Raw genomic sequence first — 23,366 nt, forward strand, 5'->3', positions numbered from 1 at the left:
AGTTACATCAAACAAATCTCGATTTGAAGTCTCACGTTCCAAAAAACACAAGCTTCGGTTTGCAAGGAAATTTCAAAGGTACTTTGTCCTGAGCACGTTCATAAACACTGTATAAATGACGTGAAAGTTCTGGCCGGATGCGGGGATGCTGAATTAGTTTGCGCGCTTAAAATGAACGAAAGTGAAGCCCATTAGTGTGCTATCGGAAGCAGTTCGAAAGTCGAAAACGAAATCACGTGGCGAAGTGCCTTGTTTCCTGATGGCATAATTGTTAATGATCTGTTCGTTTCATATTAAATAAGTAGTCAGCTGAGGAAAATGTCATTTACTCAAAAAGTAACGAATCTTCATTTTGCACTTTCCAATGCACTTTAAAAAAAACTGAATCAATTAGACCCCCTGAGGGTAATAGAGACGATTGTTAGTCCCACTTGACGGGTCTTTACAATACGTCGAGGTGCAACTACATTGGCTTTGTTTTCTAAGCTATTCTATACCTGCACTGTTGTGTCAAACTTTTGAGACGCTAGTGAGTTTCACACGCCTTTTATACCGACATCCAAGAGCCCACTCAAGGCTCGAGAATCCTCAACTGGTTTCGAGTCAATGCGCAATTTACCCGCGAGTGGTATAAAATACAAATTTTTGCCTTTAATCGCCGCAAAGTTCAGGGGACCCAAGGCCGGTTTCATCTCGGTGCATGTCGGTTCGTAAGACCGTAATCGCCTTGAAATTCGGGTTTAAGTTTTCAAAGAAAATCTAAACTTCCCTTCGGCAAAATCTCAGCCAAAAATTTCGTAATACTAGAAAACTAATTCCTTTCGTTTTCGAAAGGGATAATTATCTGGTTAAAAATACGAAATAAGGTCAGCTAGCATTTTCGTAGACCCAACAATAGCTTGTAACGTGGGAAATAAGATTCCATTTCTTAAAACTTTGTGCAGTATACATTTTCTGCTAAAGCATTTGAACAGATCAAACCGCATTGAACTGTATTAGCTTACACAAACATGCCTTTAAAAGGCTACAAAACGACCTGGAAACATAGGAGACGATATTTTAAGCATTTTGCTCTAAAAGTGTTTGACGCCTCTAAAGATTACTCACAAGAAGGAAGAAAAAGTCAGTTCTGCATGTAAGATCTCGGCAGTGTACGGAAATTTTTAAGTCTGACGATAAGACATGCGGTTTTAATCACTGCAAAGAAACTATTAATTTCAGTTTCCGTAAATTGCAAAACATAGATCTCGCACAAAAACCTCCATTTCTTACTATTAAAGCAAAATCGATGACTAAGCGAGAATATACAAGGTTAGTTTACATAATTTCCGAGGGTATTAGTGAAACGTGCTTAGACAAAACTATTTAATACATATTGACGCATATTTTTCCTTCTCTAAACGCAAGATCCGTTCATACTATTACTAAAAACGGAAACATTTTATACCGATGTGCCGAGCCAAAGGAGGATGTTGGTTACGCCAAGTTTACGCCCTTGTGCTGCATTTATCTCCGAGCACTTACGAACCGGATACCATAACCAGCGAATGAGAAAGGTGCGCGTCCTTCAGCTGAGAAATTAACGCAAGAGCAAAACTGAAGTGAGAAAATCTGCTTCCGTAAGGAGTCGACCAATATTGGTGACCTACGCAGGGAAATCTAGAGTAAAATGTATTACAGAACTAATCCTTACCACTGCATTCTTCCAATCCCTCAACATTTGGCCAGTTACTCAAGACATATGTTGTTTAAAATCTGTAAATATCAGTCCACGGCGGCCGGCACAAGTTGTATAAAAAGGTTGTCGCAAAACCGCGAACTTCGCAGACTAACTTTCGAAGTCTTGCTATGTTCAATTCCAAGGTGTTTTTGTACCAGAAATAGCGAGGTATATTCAAACTGTCTGTAAACCCCAGCCATGATTAGTCCAAGGGTAAGGACCGTGTCTAAACATCAGCAAGCCAGTTAGGAAAAATTCTGTAAACTGCTCAATTACGAGGAAGGTATTTATATTTTATATGCATAACACCTAACGATTTCCAAGAAAACAAGATGTTTCTAAAGCGTTTAAGTACCAGGAATCAACGGAAGTAAACCTAACAGTCTAACGTATGGTAACTCAAGGAAATCCACTCCCTGAAAAATCATCAAATGAAAGGAAAGAAATTGATCACTTTTTCTCGTGAGGCGTGCGTTTTGTTTGCTCGCTTCCGAACCGGAAGTCACGCCACCTTTTAGCTAAGAAACTTTAGAGGCCGTTAAACTTGTCCAACTGCTAAACTCATGTCCAGTTTGGGTAGTCGAGTATGAGTTATAAGTCAGAAATCGCAGGGAATCAAAAAACAAGCCAATAAGCAGTGGCTTAACAGAAAAACACCCCAAACATTTTGTCACGCAAACAGGAGTGCTATGTCACGCCACCGTCGTGCACCAAATTTAATAAACTTTTCGAAGCCTCATTTAATATAAGAGGCTGTGGCAGACTGCCAAACTTCTTTTGTCCAAATCTGATAAGAACACTCCCGAAATTATTATTATTATTTTTTATTCTTTTGCTTTCGAAACGTATAATCGGAAATCGGAAACGAAAGAGCAGCTGCCAATCTTATGACGTAATGTCACACTTTTTTACCCGACACGTATAAAAAGAGTCCAATTTTTTTGTAGACGCATTTTTGACAAGCAGACTTTCGAAAAAGTCCTTCCTCCAATTCATCGCTCGCTCAGCCGCTTCGCAGCCTAAAGAGCTTACTCCTATCGGCTTTTCTACTGTGAGACTCAAGGTCGACTTGTGGCAAGTCTAATTTGACAAGTTACAGCGAAGTTTCTCTGGGCCAGCAAATCGAGAGCGACATGGAGACCACAGAAATTGAGGTATGGGGAATTTATCGTTGGTCTTTTTGTAGCTGTAGTTCACTTTATTTGTACTTCAACAATATCCAAGTCACTTTCCTTTGAAATCCAGTTTGCACATAATATTGAAAATCGTACCGTGACTTTAATCGACTCCCAGTCTCTGGAAACAACAGCTTCATTTGCAGATGAATGACCCATGAGTGAAACTGTATCTTTTTTATGGGCTGTTTCCAAAATTTGCTTTCATTCGAGATACCGCACGTGCCATTTTAAAAATCGGCCACTTTGTCTTTCACGAACTTCTGCGAAGACCATCGTGATCGAATTTCTCGAACGGACGATTGCCTGTCTGTTTTATAATTAATATTTTTGAAGTCGCAAAACTGGTTTGTGAGCGCACAAGCGAAGACATTTGCAAGTGTTTGTGACTTGTCGCACTGCACGGCGCACGCTACAGATTAATCCTGGAACCAAATGCGACGCTTGTTTGAGGCAGTTTTTATTGAAGTTTCAAGGGGGATTTGGTGTTATTTCCAAAATAGTTTCCTATTAACGGGTCTAAGCCTAAAACGTCTCTACAAATTACCACCCTACTGTGCTAAAACGTGTTTTCAAGTTCTCAGGGCATTTTCGTTTCCAAAATGTGCTAAAAGGGCGGTGCGTGCTTAATTAAAGGGGCAGTATTGGGAGATATCATGATTTTTGGCCAAAATTCACTAAACTTAAACTTTGAGCACTGTGTTAATTTCTTAATCGCTAATTTAAAGAAATGTTAATAGTGATTCTAAGACGAAACTGTTGAACCAAATATAATACAACCGGCGATTTTTAGTGCGTTACGACAGCGAAAGTTGAAAACGTCGACCCGACGTTTTCAAAATATTTGAACCCCTCTTTATCTTGGCGGCGAAAATATCCGTGGATAGTTTCTTTGGATTCTGATAGTCTTTTAATGGAATTTTGTTTTTATATCTTGGCTGCTATCAACCGAATAGCGTCTTTTCGATTTTCAATGTGTTACTAAAAATAGCGTGATACTGTCCCTTTTTAAATAGCCTGAATAGCGAGGGGGGCTGGCTGGCTTCGAAATACAGTACAGTAACAAAAAAGGAGGAATAGAGTACTGTTATAAAGTACTGTGGAATTAGATGTTTAGCTTTTCAAGAAAAGGCCATTTGTCACGTTTCCAAAGGCCATGAACAAAAAATTAATTATTTGGGAACTGGTCATTACATAATAAGTTTGCTCTAAGAGGACCCACCTTAGGGGAAGTGGTCAAAACTATTATACTCAAACAGGATCCACCAAACCACAAAATAGATGGTGGTCTCTGCCTGCATCCACCTTCCTCAACCTCTAAAGATGGTGTTTTTATAGCATAGCCACCCCTCTATCCTGAAGTCAAAAAAAAAAAAAAAAAGGACAATGTGATTCAAACCTCGCTTTTCTCGCTTATCTAGCAATGCTGACTCTTGCTAGCTGAATATTTCTTTTCCAACTCAAACTTTAAAGCCAATAACATTTTGTTGGTAATGTTCATGAGATAGGTGGTGTCTTCGATAACTCCCCTACCCCAGACAGGGTACCAGGGTGGTCGGTGTTCCAAATTTCCAAGAAGTGAACAAACCGTACTTTAGTCACTGCACATGAAGTGGATGAAGTGGTACATTCATGATTAATTACCACAGAACCATCTGTTTTATATTAATTTGGTTGTGAAGGAATAGGTGTTAGTACCAGTAAGTAGGTGGGGGTGAGGGGTGGGGTGGGGAGGTTAACAACTTTCTTCCTCTAAAAATGAGTGGTGGGGAGGGGGGAGAGCATTTAGGATAAAATATCATGTTGTAAACGAATGAAGGACCCTACATCATCAATAATTATTTCAGAAGCTTGTGACCGTATAATTTATACTGTATTTGTAGGGTGCTGTTATTATTGATGACAGTGACAGGGAGTGGTACACCAGGGATCACCAGCAGCTTGTGTCTCGCAATCAGGAAGGTCCAGTACCAGGGCACTACATGCAGGTGGATGGCAAAGATGTTCTGACAAATGCAATTAGCACCAATCAGAAAAGTAAGTTTCTTTGGAAATTCTATCATTAAGGCATCACTCACCTACTTGGTTTAATTTTTGGATCATTGTCTTTTAGACATTAGGTGTGGGTCGCACTAAGGCAAAGTTTTCAACTTTGCCGGCAAAAAATCTACAGAAAATTTGAAACTGCAACCAGAAAGCAAACTTTTGCTTTCAACTATCAGAGTCGCACTAGGTGAAGAAAATATGTCAGTGATGACCCTTTGCATAATTTAAAAAATCGTTGGTCAAAATTTTCGGCCCATAATCTTAGCTACATTGTTTCTTCATCATTCGACCAGCGGGCGTACACCTGTCTTTCCTCAGCAGAAGACAACGAAGTTGGCCCGCTGAGTTCGATGAGCTCCGGAGACGAGGATGCAGAGGAATTCTGCGAAGGGCTCTCAATAGTTGCCTCTTCAGGACTATAACTTTGGCCTTGAGAATACATATATTGTGAATACTCTGCCCTGCCACCGAAACAAAAAAAAAAAAAAAAAACAAAACAAAAAAGGGGGAACTGTTATGAATTGTAATAATTATAAAATCCACGCCCGTCTGTGGTAAAGAAAGAGCGCGAACTGAAGCAGATCTTGCATACTGTTTAATTTAATTGCATATTTTCTGTTTGCTGTTCAGTGACAAGTGATGACAGTTTTCGCTGTGATTCCAATTGTTGAGCCCGAGTTTTCCGAAATCTGCCTGCCCCACCAAAGCACTACGGAGCCTTTGATGTTTTTGCTGATTTCCAAAAATTTTCCAAACCATAAAAGTTAGTGTCACACTAGGAAAAGTGTCTCGTTGACAGATTTTGACCGCAAAGTAAAACAAATTCTTTCAAAAATTTGCCAAGTGCGACCTGTGCCTTAGTAGATTATTGGGATACCCTACAATAGGAATGATCCCCTGTCGCACTCTTCTATCAGAGACCCTTAGATTTTAGATTTAACTCAAGTTTTTAGCGAAGCACTAAGAAGAGATATATCCTCCAAAGCTTCATTTTACTCTTTGTAAGCAACAAACTTGACAAAGTTGTATTGAAACTTTTAGCTGAAACTTGTGTGCAACAGCGAAGGAGACCAGTTTCATGAAGTGGTGTTACACGGTGAAACTCTTGATTTTTTACCACTGCAACCATTAACAGCGGCTTTACAGGATGGTCAGAGAAGTGCAGGTTTAATGCAGACGGTGTTTCCTAAAACAAACTTAAGATATTTTTTGCGCCGTTAATGACTAAGAAAGGGAAGATCTTAGCAAGGGCTATTGGATCAGTTCCAAAATGAAAACTGGTGGTAACCACATATTTCTTCAGAGATAGTAGCGTTGATTTGGAAAAGAATATGTCATAAATAATTTATTGTTCCTTATTTGAGATTTTTAGATTTCTGATTGTTAACCTTAAATTTTTCTGTTGGATTGTAATAGCTCTTGGTAAGATTTGCTCTCCTTACATAGTCATAAAACTGTGCAAAAATTAAATACCGAGGCTTTATTAAGTGGCACTTTATTAGAGTCCACTACTGTTTATAGGGATTGCACACTCTATAATAACTCCTACAGATACTTGTGTTGACCCTGGTTGCCACATGCAGTGGAATAATCGCTATATGTGATAATAAAGAAGAATTCTTAATTATTGTGGTATGATCACATTTAGTGTGATTTTACTTGATGAGATTAATATTACTATTGTGGCTGAGTTTTGTGATCCCTGCTCAATCATTGAAAATCACACCTTAAACTGGCCAAAGTTTTCACATAAGGAGGTGCAGAAGTGTAGTGCATTTTATTACGTATTTTAAGACCATTCAAATCAAGCTGCAACAGATCGTCTCCTTTATTTGTAAACAGCTTTATTCAAGACCCACTCTGTATTGGAAACGATAAAAGGTGTCTATCATCAAGTGGTTATCTTGGAGAACAAAAGTGGAGGGATTGTGGCCATTAATCAGCAAGATGATTCTGTCATTGCAAAGGTGCGGCCTTGTGGTTAATTAAACTATAGTACATGAAGGGCATGGCCAACAATTTCAGTTGACTTGTTTGATACAGGAATTTTATTAGGGCAAGGGAAATTTACCTTTCAATGGATTGTACTTCAGTGTCATTAGGACAAGGAACATGCGATCAAACAAGTGGAGGTATTTTTACCCCTTGCAGTCAGGCCAATATGGGAGAGAGGAGACAGTTACAGTGTATGTAGTAATTTAAGGTTGATGTGGGACTAACATCTACCTCACTCTGTCCTGTTAAAAGAAACATACATGGCACTCATGCCAAAACAAACAAAACAAGTTGAACATGCTTTACATGAACTGTGGTACATTTTTTTCTTTAAAAAAGCTACCACCTTGCCTACAGTAATTAGACTGAAAACTAAGGGAACGTGCAGTATCAGCAGGCATGCTTACTGTAGTTGCATCAGCTCTGTGTAGAAATCAACAAATTGTTGGAGTCAGTGGTGCTGACATTGAGCATTGTGGTGCCAAAACAAATATTTCTTTTTAGATTTGTTATCTCCAGATTAAAATCTCTGTACATGTACATGTATTTCCCTCTCTTAATAAATTAATTTTGCAGTATAAAACAATTTACATTAATTTGTGGCTTTCGTTGTAAAATTATACAACAGGACCTTCCAACCTCTCCAAGTCAATACAAGACTTTGGACCAAGTGAAAAACGCTCACCCTGAGGTGCTGTTCTACAAGGTGCCAAGAGAGCCCGGCAGTGAATTGTTTTACTTCAAGTCATACTTGAAGGACAAGCAAAGGATCCTAGGGTTTGACCAATGTGGCAATGCACTGAACCCTGCTGAAATTCATCCTGATCAGGAGGAATGCCTTTTTAGCATGGTGTAATACAGCATGCATTTTGGATCTTTTGAGAGGAGAAAGTTCTCTCTGGTAAAGGCCAGCATAATTTAAGAGTATCTTTAGTTAATTTCTTTTTTTAGAACAGTAATAATATTCAAAGAGTATGCTTTTGTAAATCATTATTTTGATTATTGCAAGGTGTAGACTATTATATAGTGAATATTTTTTTATGGTAGCTACAGTGAGAGGTGATTACAAGCAGATGTTTAAATTGAAATACTATTAATACAGATTGTACACAGAGGATGCCATGCACACTCTGATCACTGTACATGTATGAAAACAATTTGAGGTAGATCTTTCATATAAGGGAACTTCTCATTGTTTTTGAGTGGATGGCTTGATGAAGCAATAACTGCAGTGAACTCTAGTTTTCCCTGAAAGAAAGAGGTGACTTAAAATTGAATAAGCTATTAATAATACATCAGTGATTTCCAGCATTGTCCCCCCAACCCCAGTCACAAGGTTTTTTTGAAAACATACCAGCAAATACCACCCAGCTGTAGCAAACAAGCTATTCCAATTCCCTGAAGTACAGTTAAGAATTACTACAGTACAAACTGAGTTAATTAATTTTCTTCATTTCTTACCTGAAGTAAAAATTGAGAGGACATTAAATGCCCCATTGTAGGTTGATGCTGATCCCCAGTACTAAGCTGCAATAATTTATGAAAAAAAAAAAAAATGCCCAACCAATGCCCCGTGAAGAGGGGGAGGGGGGGGGGGGGTATGACTGGTATGACTTGAAGTAAAACAATTCACTGGTAGTTTTAATTTTTACATTTCACAGTAGTTTTAATTATATTTTTATCTAGATATACTCATATTAAACTAAATCAGATTGATATTTTTACTAGAGCTAATTGTAACTATTTAATGAAGACAAAATTTGATTAACATGTGAAAAAATACAGAGAAGTTATTTTCAAGGTTTGCATATGAAGGAGTTTTATAATTTGATATATTGTGAGTTTAAATGTCAGCTTTTTAAAAAAAATTTAAAATAAAGATGCAAAATCAATAAATAATGAAAAAAAATATACATGTCAATACTCGCTGTACTTTTGGTATTAATTTTACTTTTTCCTATTAACTGTCAGATATGATAAAATGCGGCTGCAAATACAGCACACTCCCTTGCTCACATCAATAAAGGTGTACCAAAGGCAACTTCCTTGAGAGACTTTGAACTTGTTTGTTGTCAAGTGGAGCACCACTTGAACCACAAGGCATGCCTTACAGAAGGACCCCTGAGTATCTTATGCAGTAGTTTGCATCGAAAAAATCAAGACTAGGCCCCAGTTGTTCAAAGAGTGGAACACTTTATCCGGTGGATAAGTTGCTATCCAGCGGATAAAATGTACTCCAACAAAAGCTTTTGGCAAGTTTTTCACACCATCTCATACTTAAATTAGACAAACGCTAATCTGCTAAATATACACAAATTGTAAGGCTATAGGGGTGCATTTAATTCTTACACACATTTTATCTGCCACATAACAACCTATCTAGTAGATAAAATTATCCGCTCTTTGAACAACTGGGGCCATGTGTTCAAATTGACTTGAGTAGATACCTCATAAAAATTCACTGCGGCATATTAAATAATTGAGAATGTATGGCCAATTGTTACTCAATCCATGGAATTTTCAATTTAGATGTACATGTACATGTACATGTTTGTCCTGGAGAAAAGGTATGACTTGCATTGCACATCAAAGCGTTTTATTATTCCTAGGACAGGCTTTTAAGGTCTAATTGGCAAGCACTGTTTGAGGCAGAACAACTTGTCTTAAAAGTTTGTCAGTCTATGAATTACCCTACATTGTAAATCACTGCAGGTGTACATTAAATTTATGACAGAGAGACATTAAACTTGCAACAGCAAAATTCAGGCAAAATAATTATTATATAATTTCCTGAGTTCTTTTGCAGCCCAAACAGGCATTTGAAATGTGTTACAACAATTTCGAAATTTACTAAGACAAATGTAATTATAATTATGTACATTGAACAATTTACGATTTAAGGACATCGTTAAATTGATTACATGAACAAAATTTTTCCACTGTACATTCATTAAATTAATTAAATAATTAGTCCCTATTAGTGACAATAATGGAAAAAAATATGGATTTAATTGAATCCCAAATTCAGTTATAATATTACTAAAAGTGGACATCATTGCCTGAAAAATTAAATTGTCTTTTACCAGCTGGATAATTAGTTATTCACTCCAGTTATTTTTAATTTATGCCTGCAAATAACAGACGCATATGAAAGCAGGAAAAAAATACATGACATGTAATGTAAACTTACCTCAAAGTTTTGATGTCACAAGCCATAAGATTTAAAAAAGAGACAAACAAAAAAAAAAAAAAAGCTGATAGCACTTGTCACTTACAATGAGGTTCATAAATCAGAATTGTGTATTGTACTAGGCACTCCAAAGGCTTGCAACAAATTTAAATTATCATTCAAAGTACAATTCACCAAAATGCCCAGCTTCTTTACTGTGGGGTAAGTTTTGTAGGTGAACGCCGAATCTTGCTGGACTTTGAAGACATGATCATGAACATCTCTTCCTCTGAGCCTGGTTGTGTGTTTTTAATGATTTCTTCAACTCTCCTAGCAAAATCTGTGTCCTCTTTTATTGCAGCCTGCTGTGATGTCTTTGCTGTCTTCTTGGGATGCCAGGGTTTCCGAAGGTTTCTGAGGAAGTATATAACTCTGAATCAACCTTGCATCACTACCTATTGATATACCCAATTTATACTCGTCTGTCAATAATACATGTAATTAAAGATAATATGCAATGTACACTGTATGGAGAATATGATTTCAGGTCATCAAGTTTGAAGGGATGATTAAATTCTCAAACACACAATTCAACAATTCAAGTTTAAAGAAAATTAAGGTTTTGTCAAAGCAGCTAAATTATTCAAACTATAATGCAAAACAAAAACATTGGAGCAGTATGGTATATTACCTGCACATAAACATCTATAATTATGTACTGTGCAATGTAATACTGTAACAGTTTTCATGGATTTACTGTTAGTAATGCTTTGAGGAACTGAATGCCCAGCTTCAGAAAAGGACCACTTTTTGCGGAGAACCAATGTTACAAGTACCTACAATCGAGGACAAAAGGGTTGGGACAAATTCACATTTAATTGTTTCTAATTAGTAATACGATGTTTCCCTAGCTAGGCACGTGACAGAATCATGGTGCAGTACGTGCAAACAAAAAAGGGTCCCTTCCCTGACCCCCCTTACAATGTTGAGCCCACGTAATAAAAATAACTTGTGGATTTCAACATTGTTGCAGGGGAAGGGGTGGGCTTACTAAGATGGGCTTTAAATGAGAAACATGGCTTCATTCATTTGGTTAGTCACTGTACCCTCCCACGCAGACGCCCCACGAATGAATGTGTGACAAGCCCGCGTACTGGAGGTTGATCGTTAGCAAACTTAATATCCAAGAATATTACAGTGTATGACCAAACTGTCCCAACTTTTTGGTTAAGGTGTCTCCCTAGGGTTTTAAACTTGCACGTGCACTGATGATGCGAGCTTTAGTAATGCGTGCCCGTACGAGCTGATGTAAGCTCTCATGCAAAGCAGCAAACAAGTTAACAATACAGCTCAAATTACAGCCCTGAAGTAGAAACAGAGCAATTACCATTTTAAAGAAACATTCTCTACAATGGAGCTCTAGTTTCACAAACAAAAATATTACTGTTTGTGCCTTCAAAGAATGATAGTGGAGGTTGTAAATTTCATTCAAGAGGTTCAAGCAATCTTGGCAAATTTCTATTTTAAGAGGTCATGATTTCATGTCCATGAAAATGCAAACTTTGATCTGGCTTTTCTTGCGTTTCCTTTGGTGGAATTTACTTAAAACTAGCACAGAGGTTTCAAATAATTTCATTTTGCTCTAAGTAGGGCTCAGTTTTCACAAAAATTTATAAGACATTTTTTTATGCAGTGGCAAAAACCAGTCAAATTTGCAAAAAGCAATTAGAATCTGCCTTTGTAACAACCCCTACCTTTTTTGCTCTAAAAGATTTTCCTGGTGAGGTTCTATCCGCTGTGAAAGTTTTAGAAAATTAAAAAAAAACAAAAAAACAAAAAAAAAAAAAAAACAAAGGAAATTGAAAAAAAAAAAAGAAAGAAATCAAACTACTACACAGTTACACAAACGCCTGTGTTTGAGTAATATAGTTTTAAATGTGCGAGACTCAAAGGTATTATTATTTTAATTTGTAAGTGTAAGTGAGGGTTCGAGTACAGTTCAGTTTGGTTCTTGATTGATACATTTTAATTCGTTGAATTGATTGAAAGAAAATTGGAGAAAACGGCCTTTCGATGTGTAACAATACACGTATATAGCACGCGTCATATTATAATTTGTGTGATAACCACAGGGAGGCACCTTAAATTTATGGATTTAGTGACCTAATGTTGTACCTTGGTAAGACAAGAAGTTCACCCCTTGCTCTTCGGACTTGTGGGCTAGCTGGTGTACTGCCTGCTGATCTGACAGCATTGTCTTTTCTTTTCTTCTTCTCCATCTGATCTGAATCTGCCGATGAGTTGGCCATGGAGCTGTTTGCATCGTCACTTCTCTTGCGCTTCACTGATCCCATCCTTGAAAGGCTGGTGAGCAAGCTGTGATTTGATGAAGCTGGTGTACTGCATGAGATACCCACTTCTGATTCTAAATACATGTAGGAATGAAAACAAGAATGAAAATTAAATTATGATCCACTCACAGGGGTTGCCATTACCCATGTCCCATGTCTATGTGACATACCAAGTCAAATTATCAGCGAGAGCAAGTACTTATTCCCGGGTCTAAAGAGGTATATTGGGCGAGCGGAACTGGCACATGTCTGAGGCTTCAGACTGATTGCGAACTCAGTAGCCTGCATTCCTCACTCAGGTATCAGCTCAACAGTAGTCATGTTTGACTGCGTGACAAGGACGACTGGGGATGAGGCTGTTATCAGGGTATATTTCACGTAATTTCCCTTTAGTTCACAGTTTAATAGTATTACATAACATTCTCAAACTCATTAATAATTCAAAAGACAAAGACAATGGAAATTATGCACCGTGACGTGTTTGGATATCTGATGAAAAACTCCTCGTTTCTGCATCCTATTATTTTCCCTTCAAAATCAGTTTGTTTGAGAAGTTATATCAAACACTCGTCACGGTGACCGTGTTTTACCACAATATCAAAAACCTTGAAGTTCGTCAAAAATACTCTGCTACGCGTCGTATTTTCAACTATCTTTTCGGTGTTTGATATGTGATGAAACACTGTGTCTCATGTTTGATATATTACCTAACAGTGCGTCTTACCAGGATTTATGGCATCCTGTGGTGTGATTGATGAATGTGCAACTTGTGAGTACACCCCCTGCCACCTTAAAGCTGTTTCATTATCTCTGACACAAGCACCACAGATATAGTTATCATCACAATTATCTGGCGTAGCCAATCCGCAGGGCTCCAACACAAAGGGGATTTTTTTGCCAAAACTGTTGGAAATCATCGGCTTTCCTCCCACCAGATGGATTCGTCTCCAGAGGGCCTTGGTTTCTTGTTTCAGCAGGCCTTCAATTATACACCATTTTGTGCAAGCATTGTTTTTAGCTCTGTTTGGTTGAGGTTTGGGTCCTAAAAATAAAAATAAATAAACTGTAAAACTATTTTAAAAATTTGCAAATCAAGTTTTTGGTTCAAAAAGGGCACTTGCCTTCAGTTGAACTTGGTGAATTCAAACAACAAATGAGCTGAAGCTAACTGTGAGCTGGAGTGGAGCTCAAATTATGCAAACTTGTTCCAGTATAATTATTCAGGATTTTTCTTAGAATTTGATTGGCAGCCAGCTGTAATTATTGTTGTATGGGTAGCATAGAGATTAGACTTAAGTTCTCAAAGAGATGAGTGACAACAAAGGAGATTGGCAACTCATTACTGTACAAAACCATCATGTAAATTGGTGGTATTTTCCTGGAGGCATCCCTGGTGAAAAACCTCACAGGATCTTCAAGGATCTTAAAAGATCTTCAAAGACCTGCTAAAGATCTTTAAAGATAAAGATCCTCAAAGGATCCTTATAGGATCTTTGAAGATCCTACAAAGATCTTCAAAGATCCTGCATATGCAAGATCTTGTTATACTATCTGCAAAGATCCTCAAGGGATTGGTAAGGATCTTGCAAGGATCTTTGTAAGATCCTTGCAAAGATTCCTGCAAAGATCTTTGCAAGGATCCTTCAAGATCCTCAAAGATTTGATGAGGATCTTTGAAGAATCTTACAAAGATCCTTTTAAAGATCTTGCAAAGATCTTGCAAAGATCCTTCAGGATCCTCAAGGATTTAATGAGGATCTTTGAAGAATCTTACAAAGATCCTTTTAAAGAAGCTGCAAAGATCTTTGCCAGGATCCTCAAGGATTTAATGAGGATCTTTAAAGAATCTTAGAAAGATCCTTTTAAAGATCTTGCAAAGATCTTTGCCAGGATCCTCAAGGATTTAATGAGGATCTTTAAAGAATCTTAGAAAGATCCTTTTGAAGATCCTGCAAAGATCTTTGCCAGGATCCTCAAGGATTTAATGAGGATCTTTGAAGAATCTTTAATCAACAATTTAATAAGGATCCTTCGAAGATCTTGCAAAGATCTTTGTCAGGATCCTTAGGGCTCCTAAAGGATTTTTAAATTAAGCTGAATTATCTTTGACGGATCTTAAAAGGATCCTTGATAGTAAGGATCTTGCAAAGACCTTTGCCAGGATCCTTCATGAGCTTCAAGGATTTAATGAGGATGTTTGCAAGACCCCTATGATAAATAAAAAAAAAAAGGTGATGGAAAATAAAAGGCCATTACACTTGCAATTACAGTGTAGGCATTTGGTAATATATTTTATTAATCAATAAGACCGTTTATTCAAATACACTTCGCAGTCCAAAGACTGAATTGCGTGTACAAATAATTAAATTGTATGAAACTGAAAAACATAAATATATATACAAAATATAGAAAAAATTTAATAATTACAGGTAACATAATAAAGAAGAATGCATAGAACTCTGCGAGAGGAAAAAGGACATTATTTAAAAAACTACATACTACTACTAATGACTAATAATAAAAGAGTTCTTTTAACGATTGGTCTTGCACACCGGAATTATAAAACGGTTCTTGCTCCTAAGCTTGTGGGATGAAAGGGCAGGTGGAGGCAGCAAATTTGAGCGTTTGTGGTTTCTTGATGAAGATATAGAGTTAAAATAGTTTGTTCGAAAGAAAGTCACATAGATCTGCCCGCTTTAGTAACAAATACATTTGTCACTTTTAAAATTAATAATCAAAATTTCTGTTTCTACTGAGTTTGAGCTTCCAGAGTAAATAATTATACCTTAAAGGTGTGGGAAAGTACAGACTGTTGACTAAAACTCTGAAAGTTGCAATAATGCAATGTCATCAATACTGCTGGTTTTTTGCTTGGAACTATTGCTTGGATGTCTCAGAGAAACGGGTACGTGGAATATGGAATTTCGTTTTGGCAATTTAAATTTGTGATATGTTGCACCAAGATTCCTGCTTTATATGGCTTCCCACCAAAGGATATAATTCAATAGACAAATAAATAAGTTTACTCAGCTGATTGTCTGATCAGTGCTTGTCATGCAGCATGATAGTGTCTTAGTGATACTCAGACTCAGTAATTCATTCTTATAAATAAAGAGTGATTTCCAATAGCTAAAAGTTTGCTCACAGTCTTCATCAAATGATTACCCTGTCGCTTTCTTGCACAATACTTCTTTTATAAAGGAAACAAGGAAACCACCGGGCCAAGAGCGGCAGCCATCTTGGATTTCCATCAGACCTGGAAGACTGGGCACGAGCAAAGCCAAATTTGGTCAGCAGCTATACACTGCAGGCTCGCAGAAAGACCGTTTCTTTTGGATTTTCGCAGGACTCAAGAAAACAAGGCACATTTCCTCGGTTTTTTCTTCTTTTAAGCTAGAAAATGATGGCTTTAAGCAACAAATCGTGGACAACTACTTTTTAGAAACAGGTAGGCTTTAATATCAATGATTTTGATAAAAGACTGGCTTGAAAATGTGATGCACAATTCAACCAAATGAATGCATGTGCTTCTCTGTGTGAATTTAGCTACAAATTCATCTGATCTCGGTTGTCGAGGTAGCCATTTCCTATTTATTTTTAAAATAAAACATTTACAAACGTTTTTATGGGGTAAGTTTGTAGTTGTAGCGCTAGTTGAAATGAACAATCAGATGATTGTAGTTGTACTGAGAATCAATTGCAAACTTTATTTGTGTGGTGACTTATTCGATCGAGTGTAACATTACTTTAATTTGCCTGTGATTTGATTGAAGTTGAAGGTCATTTGGTGGAGTATTATAATGCCCACATGTACAATAAAATAGCACCATCAGTTAAAAACGAATGTGAACACTGTAATCACACAGAAGAACTGACTAAAGTGCATGATTTTTTCTCTTTTTGCTGTAGATCTTCAACTCAATGTTGTTGTTAAGGCCGATACTCAAGACTGCAGCTTCAGAGTGTGTGAAGTCACCAAATCCTGCTCAATAAGCTAAGTCACTTGTAAGCAGGGGAGTCTATTTTTAACTGATTTAGTATGGTTATGAATTGTGACTTCTACTACTATATATACTACTCAGGAATAATGAAAAAATAAAAAAATTTTGTAACTTTGAGCCTTGAATTCATTACTTGATGTTTGATAGTTTAATAGAAAATTAGAGGGTCAAATTGTTTTGGTCATGTAAATTACAAGCAAATTGGTACTTTTTTGTCTTTTAGCACTGTGCTTGCACAATTATTATGCCTATCAAATATTTATAGTAGCACAACATTTGCTGATGTTGTGATTGCACTGTTTTGTTACATTATTCATTATCTAGAATATAGTTATTCCACATTTTGTGGGTCATCACGAGGAAAAAACTACATTTTTTCTGAGCCACTATAAATGTGTTAAAGTTGTGCAGACAAGGCAGTAACTTTTAAGTTTTGTTAAAGGCTGATAATTTAGAGAGGGATTTTGACTTGCACTTATGTTGTGAACAACATCTGTTGAAATTTGTTGCACTGTCTAGCCTTGTCAGTAGAACTTTTGTACATAATCAGAGCTTGCTATAAGTTATTGTTTTTCTGTTATTATGTTTTCTTGTACAAACGTTTTCACTGGCAATTGTCAAACCAAATTTTAGAATAAAAATTATTACAGTTTCTTGTACATTAACATTAGGATCGTGATCACCCAGGCTTCATGTTGTAGTCACAATTTTGTCCATCATGGTTGAGGTAAAATATCCATCTGCTGAATATTATTCTTTCACAATACATATTAAAAGTTGTTTCTATTTCTGATTTTATTTACACAAGTTATTTTGTATTGATTTAGCATGGTAGACCTACATTTATATGCAAATAAATTCCTGAATCTTAACTAAAATAAGTTAAAGATTGTTCAATAAAATTATCCCTTTTATGACATGCTGATGTTCTTTTTCATCTACATACTACATGTACATTCTCAACAGCTTATTCTGAGACTCACCGGAAATTTCAGTCACAAATGTTTTTGTGATTTTGGAAAGTTCAAAGTAGTACAAGATCTTGAAAAGGTTCATTCAAGATCCTTGAAGATCTTTTGCAAGATTATTGAAGATCTTCAAAGATCTTGGCAAGAGCTGCAAAGGATCCTGTAGGATCCTTGAAGATCTTTGGCTAGGTTATTGAAGATCCTCAAAGATCTTGAAAAGGCCTGCAAAGGATCCTTGAAAATCCTTTTAAGATCTTTGGCGACATAATTGAAGATCCTCAAAGATCTTGGCAAGTTCTGCAAAGGATCTTTGCAGATCCTCAAAGATCCTGGCAAGATCTGCAAAGGATCCTTAACGATCTTGACAAGATCTTGGCAAGATCTGCAAGGATCCTTAAGGATCTTTGAGGATCCTCAAAGATCTTGGCCAAGATCTTCAAGGATCTTGGCAAGAAAGTTGAGGATCCTTAAGGATCTTGGCAAGGATTTTTGAGGATCCTTAAAGATCTTTGCAAGATTGTTTAAGGATCCTTAAAGATCTTCATAAGGATCCTCGAAGATCTTCATGAAGATCTTTGAGGATCTTTAAAGATCCTCAAAAGATTTTCACCAGGGATAACCTACTGTAGGGTCTCTAGGTAAAATTTTAGGTGGATTTTTGGTTTTAATCAAATATAAAAATTATTGAAAGTTACATGTATGATTGAACAAATTCCAGGATAATAACTGGCCTGAGTTTCTCAAATAAACTTGAGTCATAAGTAGCCTCCCACTGTGTCGTTTTTAGGGGAGTCATATTACCCTCCTACCCACAGGACTATGACCAGGGTTTTCAAATTAGCACCCGACGCCTGACGCAAGTCACTGGCTACTTTTAGCGTTTGCGCTGGGTACCTTTTGTCTCCAAAGTATGAATTTATGTCAATAACGTATCACTAGCTGATTACGGACGTGGATATTTTTGCCCAGATTTAAATTCCAATTGTTGTTATTAACAGTTATACACATCTTCTTCATGTTCATTAACTACTATTCAGCATTGTCTTTGGGTTGTTTCAACGACATTTAACATGACCTGGAAACTATTTGAGGTTCAGCGAAGTTTCTGTCATTTGATGCCCGCTTTTACCCTTCTCGTAGTTTTTACTCGAAGCACAAATTCTAACTGGCACCTTTTCATTTAACACGAAACACGAAACACGAATAAGCGCTTTCATGTTTTAATACGGGGGTACCGATGCGGGCAGTTCTCTGCGCCTTTTAACTTTAAGGTTTAATATATCCACTTTTTGTTTTCGTTAGATGCACCAAATCTTGAAGTAAAAGTAGTGAGTACTCAATTCAGATTTCAGCAAGCCATGTATCGACTGAATAAAAATTGTTGCTGCATTTATCTGAGTGATATTTTGAAGAAAACTCTTGTTTATAATTCAGTTTACAATGACCTCTAAACAAACACTTTTTTGCCCTGAAAATGCACCAGAATGCATCTCTGGGTATGCAAAATTTAAAAATTTGCCGTGACCCCCCCAGCAGGAGGGGGTATCCCCCTCCTGCACCCTCCCCCCACAAAGCTGCACGGCATCGCTAACGCAGTGCAATTGTCCTCCGGCTACTTTCACATTTCCTCCTGGTACTTTTTTTCATTTTGAAAACCCTAATGACTCCCCCCAAAAAACTGTGTGGAATTGCTACGTGTACAAACTAGTTATGCAATGCTTTCGAGTGGTATACCGTGAAATGTGGATTCCCACAAGTGACTTGAATTTTAAAGCTCCCACTTATCTTTAATGATGTTTTTGATTCAACTGGGTGGTGCCCCAAGAAGACTTGCTAAAAGTCGACCTCGCGAGTTTGGCGAGTGGAGCGAGCCTTTTTATGAGCTTTAATTTTTTAGAGCGCGAGCGATGAAGTCGAAAGTCTAGGCCCTGAGGTATAGATGTACTTGGACGTTTTTCACATAATAAATTATGCTCTAAAGAACACTTACTGGAAGCCATTGCACCCTTAATAGTTCACTAACCTACAGTAGCATCTTCATGGTTCAGTTCTCTTAGAACTCTCCTTGAACCTGGATCAATGTCACCATCTAAATTCTCGTGCACTTCAGCTTCTCTAATTGTACTGTCTGGAACATTACAATCCACTGTCTGGCCTGATAACACTCTGTCATTGACAGCCCTTGAAGGAGAGTGCTCTGCACTGCTAACATGAACATGTTCATCTGCTGGTATTTGACTATCAACTATTTCAAAAGTAACATTGTCCAGACAATGTTTTTCATTTTCCTCTACCGCTGCAGGTAATTTTGGAAAAGGAAAATTGTTTTCACTGCTGACATGAACATCATGTTCATCTGCTGTGTTTTGACTATCAGGTATTTCAAAGGTAACATTGTCCAGACAATGTTTGACATTTTCCTCCACTTCTGAAGGCAATTTTGGTGATAACTGTAGTTCTTCAGTGTTGTTATTGTTGTCAGAAATGTTCAATTCTTTCTGGTGTTCTTGAAGCCTTGTAATGAGTTCAGTATTCTGTAAAACAGACATTGCATGGAGTTTAATATAATGATGAGGGCACACTAATTTAATAAAAGTAACAAATGAATATATATCTGAGAAAGGAAGGAACTTTATACAGCAAAAATTATCATACAAAATAATAATAATGATAATAATAATAATAATAATAATAATAATAATAGTAATAATAATAATAATAATAATAGTAATAATAATAATAATAATAATAATAATAATAATAATAATAATAATAATAATAATAATAATAATAATAATAAAATTTTAAAATGTCTTGATGTACTACAGTACATTGTGCAACTAAGGGCCTCAGATTCATATGAGCCCACTTGACTGGGCTGGCTCAGTTTCTGAGATCTCACATCGCCACTCTTTTCTTTACCAACATTTTGATGTCTTCATATGAGAAGGCGGGCCGGCCTGGTAACTATCGAGATCTCGGTTTTTGCAACCAAGATCTCGGTAACCGGAAGCTGGAAATTTTTCCCATATGAACACTCCAGCCCAGATACCAGAACTGTCCATGATAAAACATTTTGAACTGCGCATTGCTAATTAAAGGTTGCTAACAAGTCAGAAAGGGGTTCCACGGGTATTTTGGGTGCCTTTTGGACATTTTCATCTTGGTAACCAGGATTAAATTTCCCATATGAACAGAAGACAAAATTTGTCCCGCCTATAGCTACCGGGCCAGCCCAGTTACCATGCTCATATGAAGAGGCCTCAAGGGTTTTTTCAATACACCAGCAACGTTTTTTTGGTTACTATTCGAACTAGTGGAGACCTCGTATTTGTTATCAATGAAATTTAGTATAAAGTTGACTGGGCTGCACACACGTGACTTTATTTTCTGCCGCACAAGCAGGTCACAGTAATTCTACTGTGAATCTAATGTATATATATATATGTAATAACTATGTATATATACTGTAATATAAAAAAAATGTCATTAAAAAGACACGCGGAACACTTTTAATCATCCAGGTAAATAAGTCAATTTTTTTTTTCTGAGTATGCCTTTGTCTTTTACTGATTACACCATTCTCATTTATTCACTAGGCTTAACATTATTCCATCACATTATTTTCATTACGCATAAATGCCACACACTGACATTCCAATCCGAGCAGTATACAGAATGTTTGTCCCATGAACCTAGGCTGTTTAATGGCCAGTAAGCTCTCCCAATTCCCTCGTAGCTCAGTGGTATCTAGAGCATCCGAACTACCGATCGGAAGGTCTTAGGTTCGACTCCTGATAGGCACTCAGATTTTTTGCCGAGTATGCCTGTGTCATTTACTGATTGATACATCATTCTCATTTTAGCAATTCTAACCTTTCCCGAAGCTTTCAGGCCAAACTGTTTGCATAACTTTTGCAGCTGAGCCCGCTTCATGTCTTGAATGTCAGTGCCAAGTTCAAGGAATGTTGTCATTTCTTCTGTCTTGTCTGCAGATGCGACAGTTTGTTTGTCCTTGTTGTTTGTGTTCTTTCCTTTTCTGCCTGTCCTTTTAGACATCCTGCATCCCATTTACTTCTAATATTCCTCCTGTTCAAAATAGTATAAATTGCAGGAGGGGCAAAGATAGCCTCAATTAAACCAGCTCACATGCACTTAATTCTTACATCACTGTATATTTATGAAAAATTACTCTTTACTGATAATTTATTACAGAAATGGTGCACTTAATTTAACACTTCTTTGTTTTTTGCTTGTACGTTTTTTTAGAGTAGTTTTAGATATGAGGTGCTTCTTTATAGAGGGAAGTGTTATTATACATGTAACTGTAAATTACTTTAACCAAACAACAATTTGAAGGTGTTAATAACATATTAAACTTAGTATATATAAAGTGACTGTATACATGTAGCAAATACAGCTGTACATGTATCAAACTAATATTTCTCTCTTCAGAATGAACAGACAAGTTATTTTATAACTTTACTGATCTCTGTTAGAGAGCAGTTATTCAAATTGAGCAAATAAAAGGTTTGTATACATGTGTAATGTTCAAAATGTTATAACATAGCGAGTAAATTTGTGTACTCAAATTCAACCGCGCATGCGTGCTTCTTATTTCCATTGTGCACACTGATAACGTCAGCAAACAATGCCTTGAGAAAACATTCTCCATGAGTGGCTTCAGCATTTTGTATTCAAGAACCTAGAGCTGCTCTCAGCTATGCCTCAAATAACTGTCAAGCAAGGCATATTTCGTGCTCTCCAAACTTCCCATGTGGTTCACATCTCAGTGAACGCTTTTGTTTTCTCACCAATTCAAGCTGTCATTTGATATGAAGTAAACTGCTTCCTTGATTCTTACATATTGTAGTCTCACTCCACCCACCCCCTCCTTCCATCCCCCGTGCCACAAACAGGCATTTAATAAGTGACTTTTAAAAATCAGGAATCAGACCTTGCATGCTCAAGGGGTGGCGTCAATAAATAAGCGTGACAGCGCTTGCCGTTTTTGGAAGAGGGTTAGTATGACAGTGACCAGTACATGTATAATTTATTAATGTATGGGGCTGTGAACCTCCAATAGCCCAATTTGGATTAGAATTCAGCCTGAAACAATAAACGTCGCTGCGAGGCTCGGGGGAATAAACCCATATAAACTCTACAATTTATTCCCCGGAGCCTCTAAGTGATGTTATTGTTTCAGGCTGAAGTTTATTATATCGAAATTGGGCTACCGCTGTTCAAGAAAACTTGATAAACGCCTATCTCTCATAAAAGGTAAACCAAATCAGATGTGCGTTTTCATTTCTATACGAGAGATTTCAAGTGAACGTCAATGATTGTTATTAGGGCCGGGAAGAAAATCAAAATGGGGTTTAATATCACGGTGTAAGAACCTGGAAAACTCACACATGACGAAAAACAAGGGAACAAAAACGTCAAAACAATACAGGGAAGGAAAACAATAACCTACAACACAAGGAAGAACTTGTCAGGTAAACCCTGGCCTCAAAATGGCATCCATTCGTCAAACAAATATCGGCTTGGATAAATTGGATTTGGCAATAATTTTGCCGCTTCACATTCTGAGGATATGACACTTACGTTCGAAAATTTAGTATAAGGAAAAGGGAGTCAATAACTGTTGAAATATGACGCAAAAACAAGAGGAATTTGAAGAAAACACATACAACGATCTTACCTTGCTTCGTTTGGAAGTTCATGAAATCAAAAGACGCGCGCAACTGCTAGTTTCCAGGTCCCACCAGACGGTCAGGCACCTCTGAAAGTACAACGCCTTGCACTTGGTGTATAAAAACCGGGTTTTTTTTTCTCTTTCTTTCTTTTCTTTTTAACGAAATTTTAGAGGAACGTTTTGCTACTTGACAGAGCGACAAGTATGTGTGAGAGAGACAAGTATGTCAAAAGAGCTGTTTTG

The 23,366-nt window shown here is 37.1% G+C and overlaps 2 protein-coding genes across 5 annotated transcripts; one reads left to right on the plus strand and one right to left on the minus strand.

The window, feature by feature from the left end:
- Positions 1-2,644: 2,644 nt before the first annotated feature.
- On the plus strand, positions 2,645-8,845 carry LOC146481021 (uncharacterized). Its single transcript, XM_085108706.1, has 4 exons — positions 2,645-2,874; positions 4,779-4,932; positions 6,784-6,908; positions 7,565-8,845. Exons 1-4 carry the CDS (start codon positions 2,854-2,856, stop codon positions 7,790-7,792), a joined length of 528 nt encoding a protein of 175 aa, XP_084964832.1. The 5' UTR covers positions 2,645-2,853; the 3' UTR covers positions 7,793-8,845.
- LOC146481022 (uncharacterized) lies at positions 8,727-23,160 on the minus strand. 4 transcript variants are annotated; one of them, XR_014864516.1, is made up of 6 exons: positions 21,302-22,250; positions 19,449-19,959; positions 13,181-13,498; positions 12,281-12,530; positions 9,172-10,519; positions 8,727-9,042 (listed from the first exon to the last, which is right to left on the minus strand). XR_014864516.1 is itself a non-coding variant. In XM_085108704.1 (6 exons), the coding sequence occupies exons 2-6, from the start codon at positions 21,494-21,496 to the stop codon at positions 10,318-10,320; spliced, it is 1,476 nt and encodes a 491-aa protein (XP_084964830.1). In that variant the 5' UTR covers positions 21,497-21,514; positions 23,130-23,160; the 3' UTR covers positions 8,727-10,317. The 4 variants fall into 4 exon arrangements, 3 of the variants coding, with proteins under 3 accessions (XP_084964830.1, XP_084964831.1, XP_084964829.1); XM_085108704.1 differs by adding an exon at positions 23,130-23,160 and having other exon boundaries at positions 8,727-10,519; positions 21,302-21,514; XM_085108705.1 differs by adding an exon at positions 23,033-23,051 and having other exon boundaries at positions 8,727-10,519; positions 21,302-21,514.
- Between the last annotated feature and the right edge of the window lie 206 nt (positions 23,161-23,366).

The sequence above is a fragment of the Pavona decussata genome, unplaced genomic scaffold (assembly GCF_977016875.1).
Source record: "Pavona decussata unplaced genomic scaffold, jaPavDecu1.1 SCAFFOLD_51, whole genome shotgun sequence".
In the NCBI taxonomy this organism is placed as follows: Eukaryota; Metazoa; Cnidaria; class Anthozoa; order Scleractinia; family Agariciidae; genus Pavona; species Pavona decussata.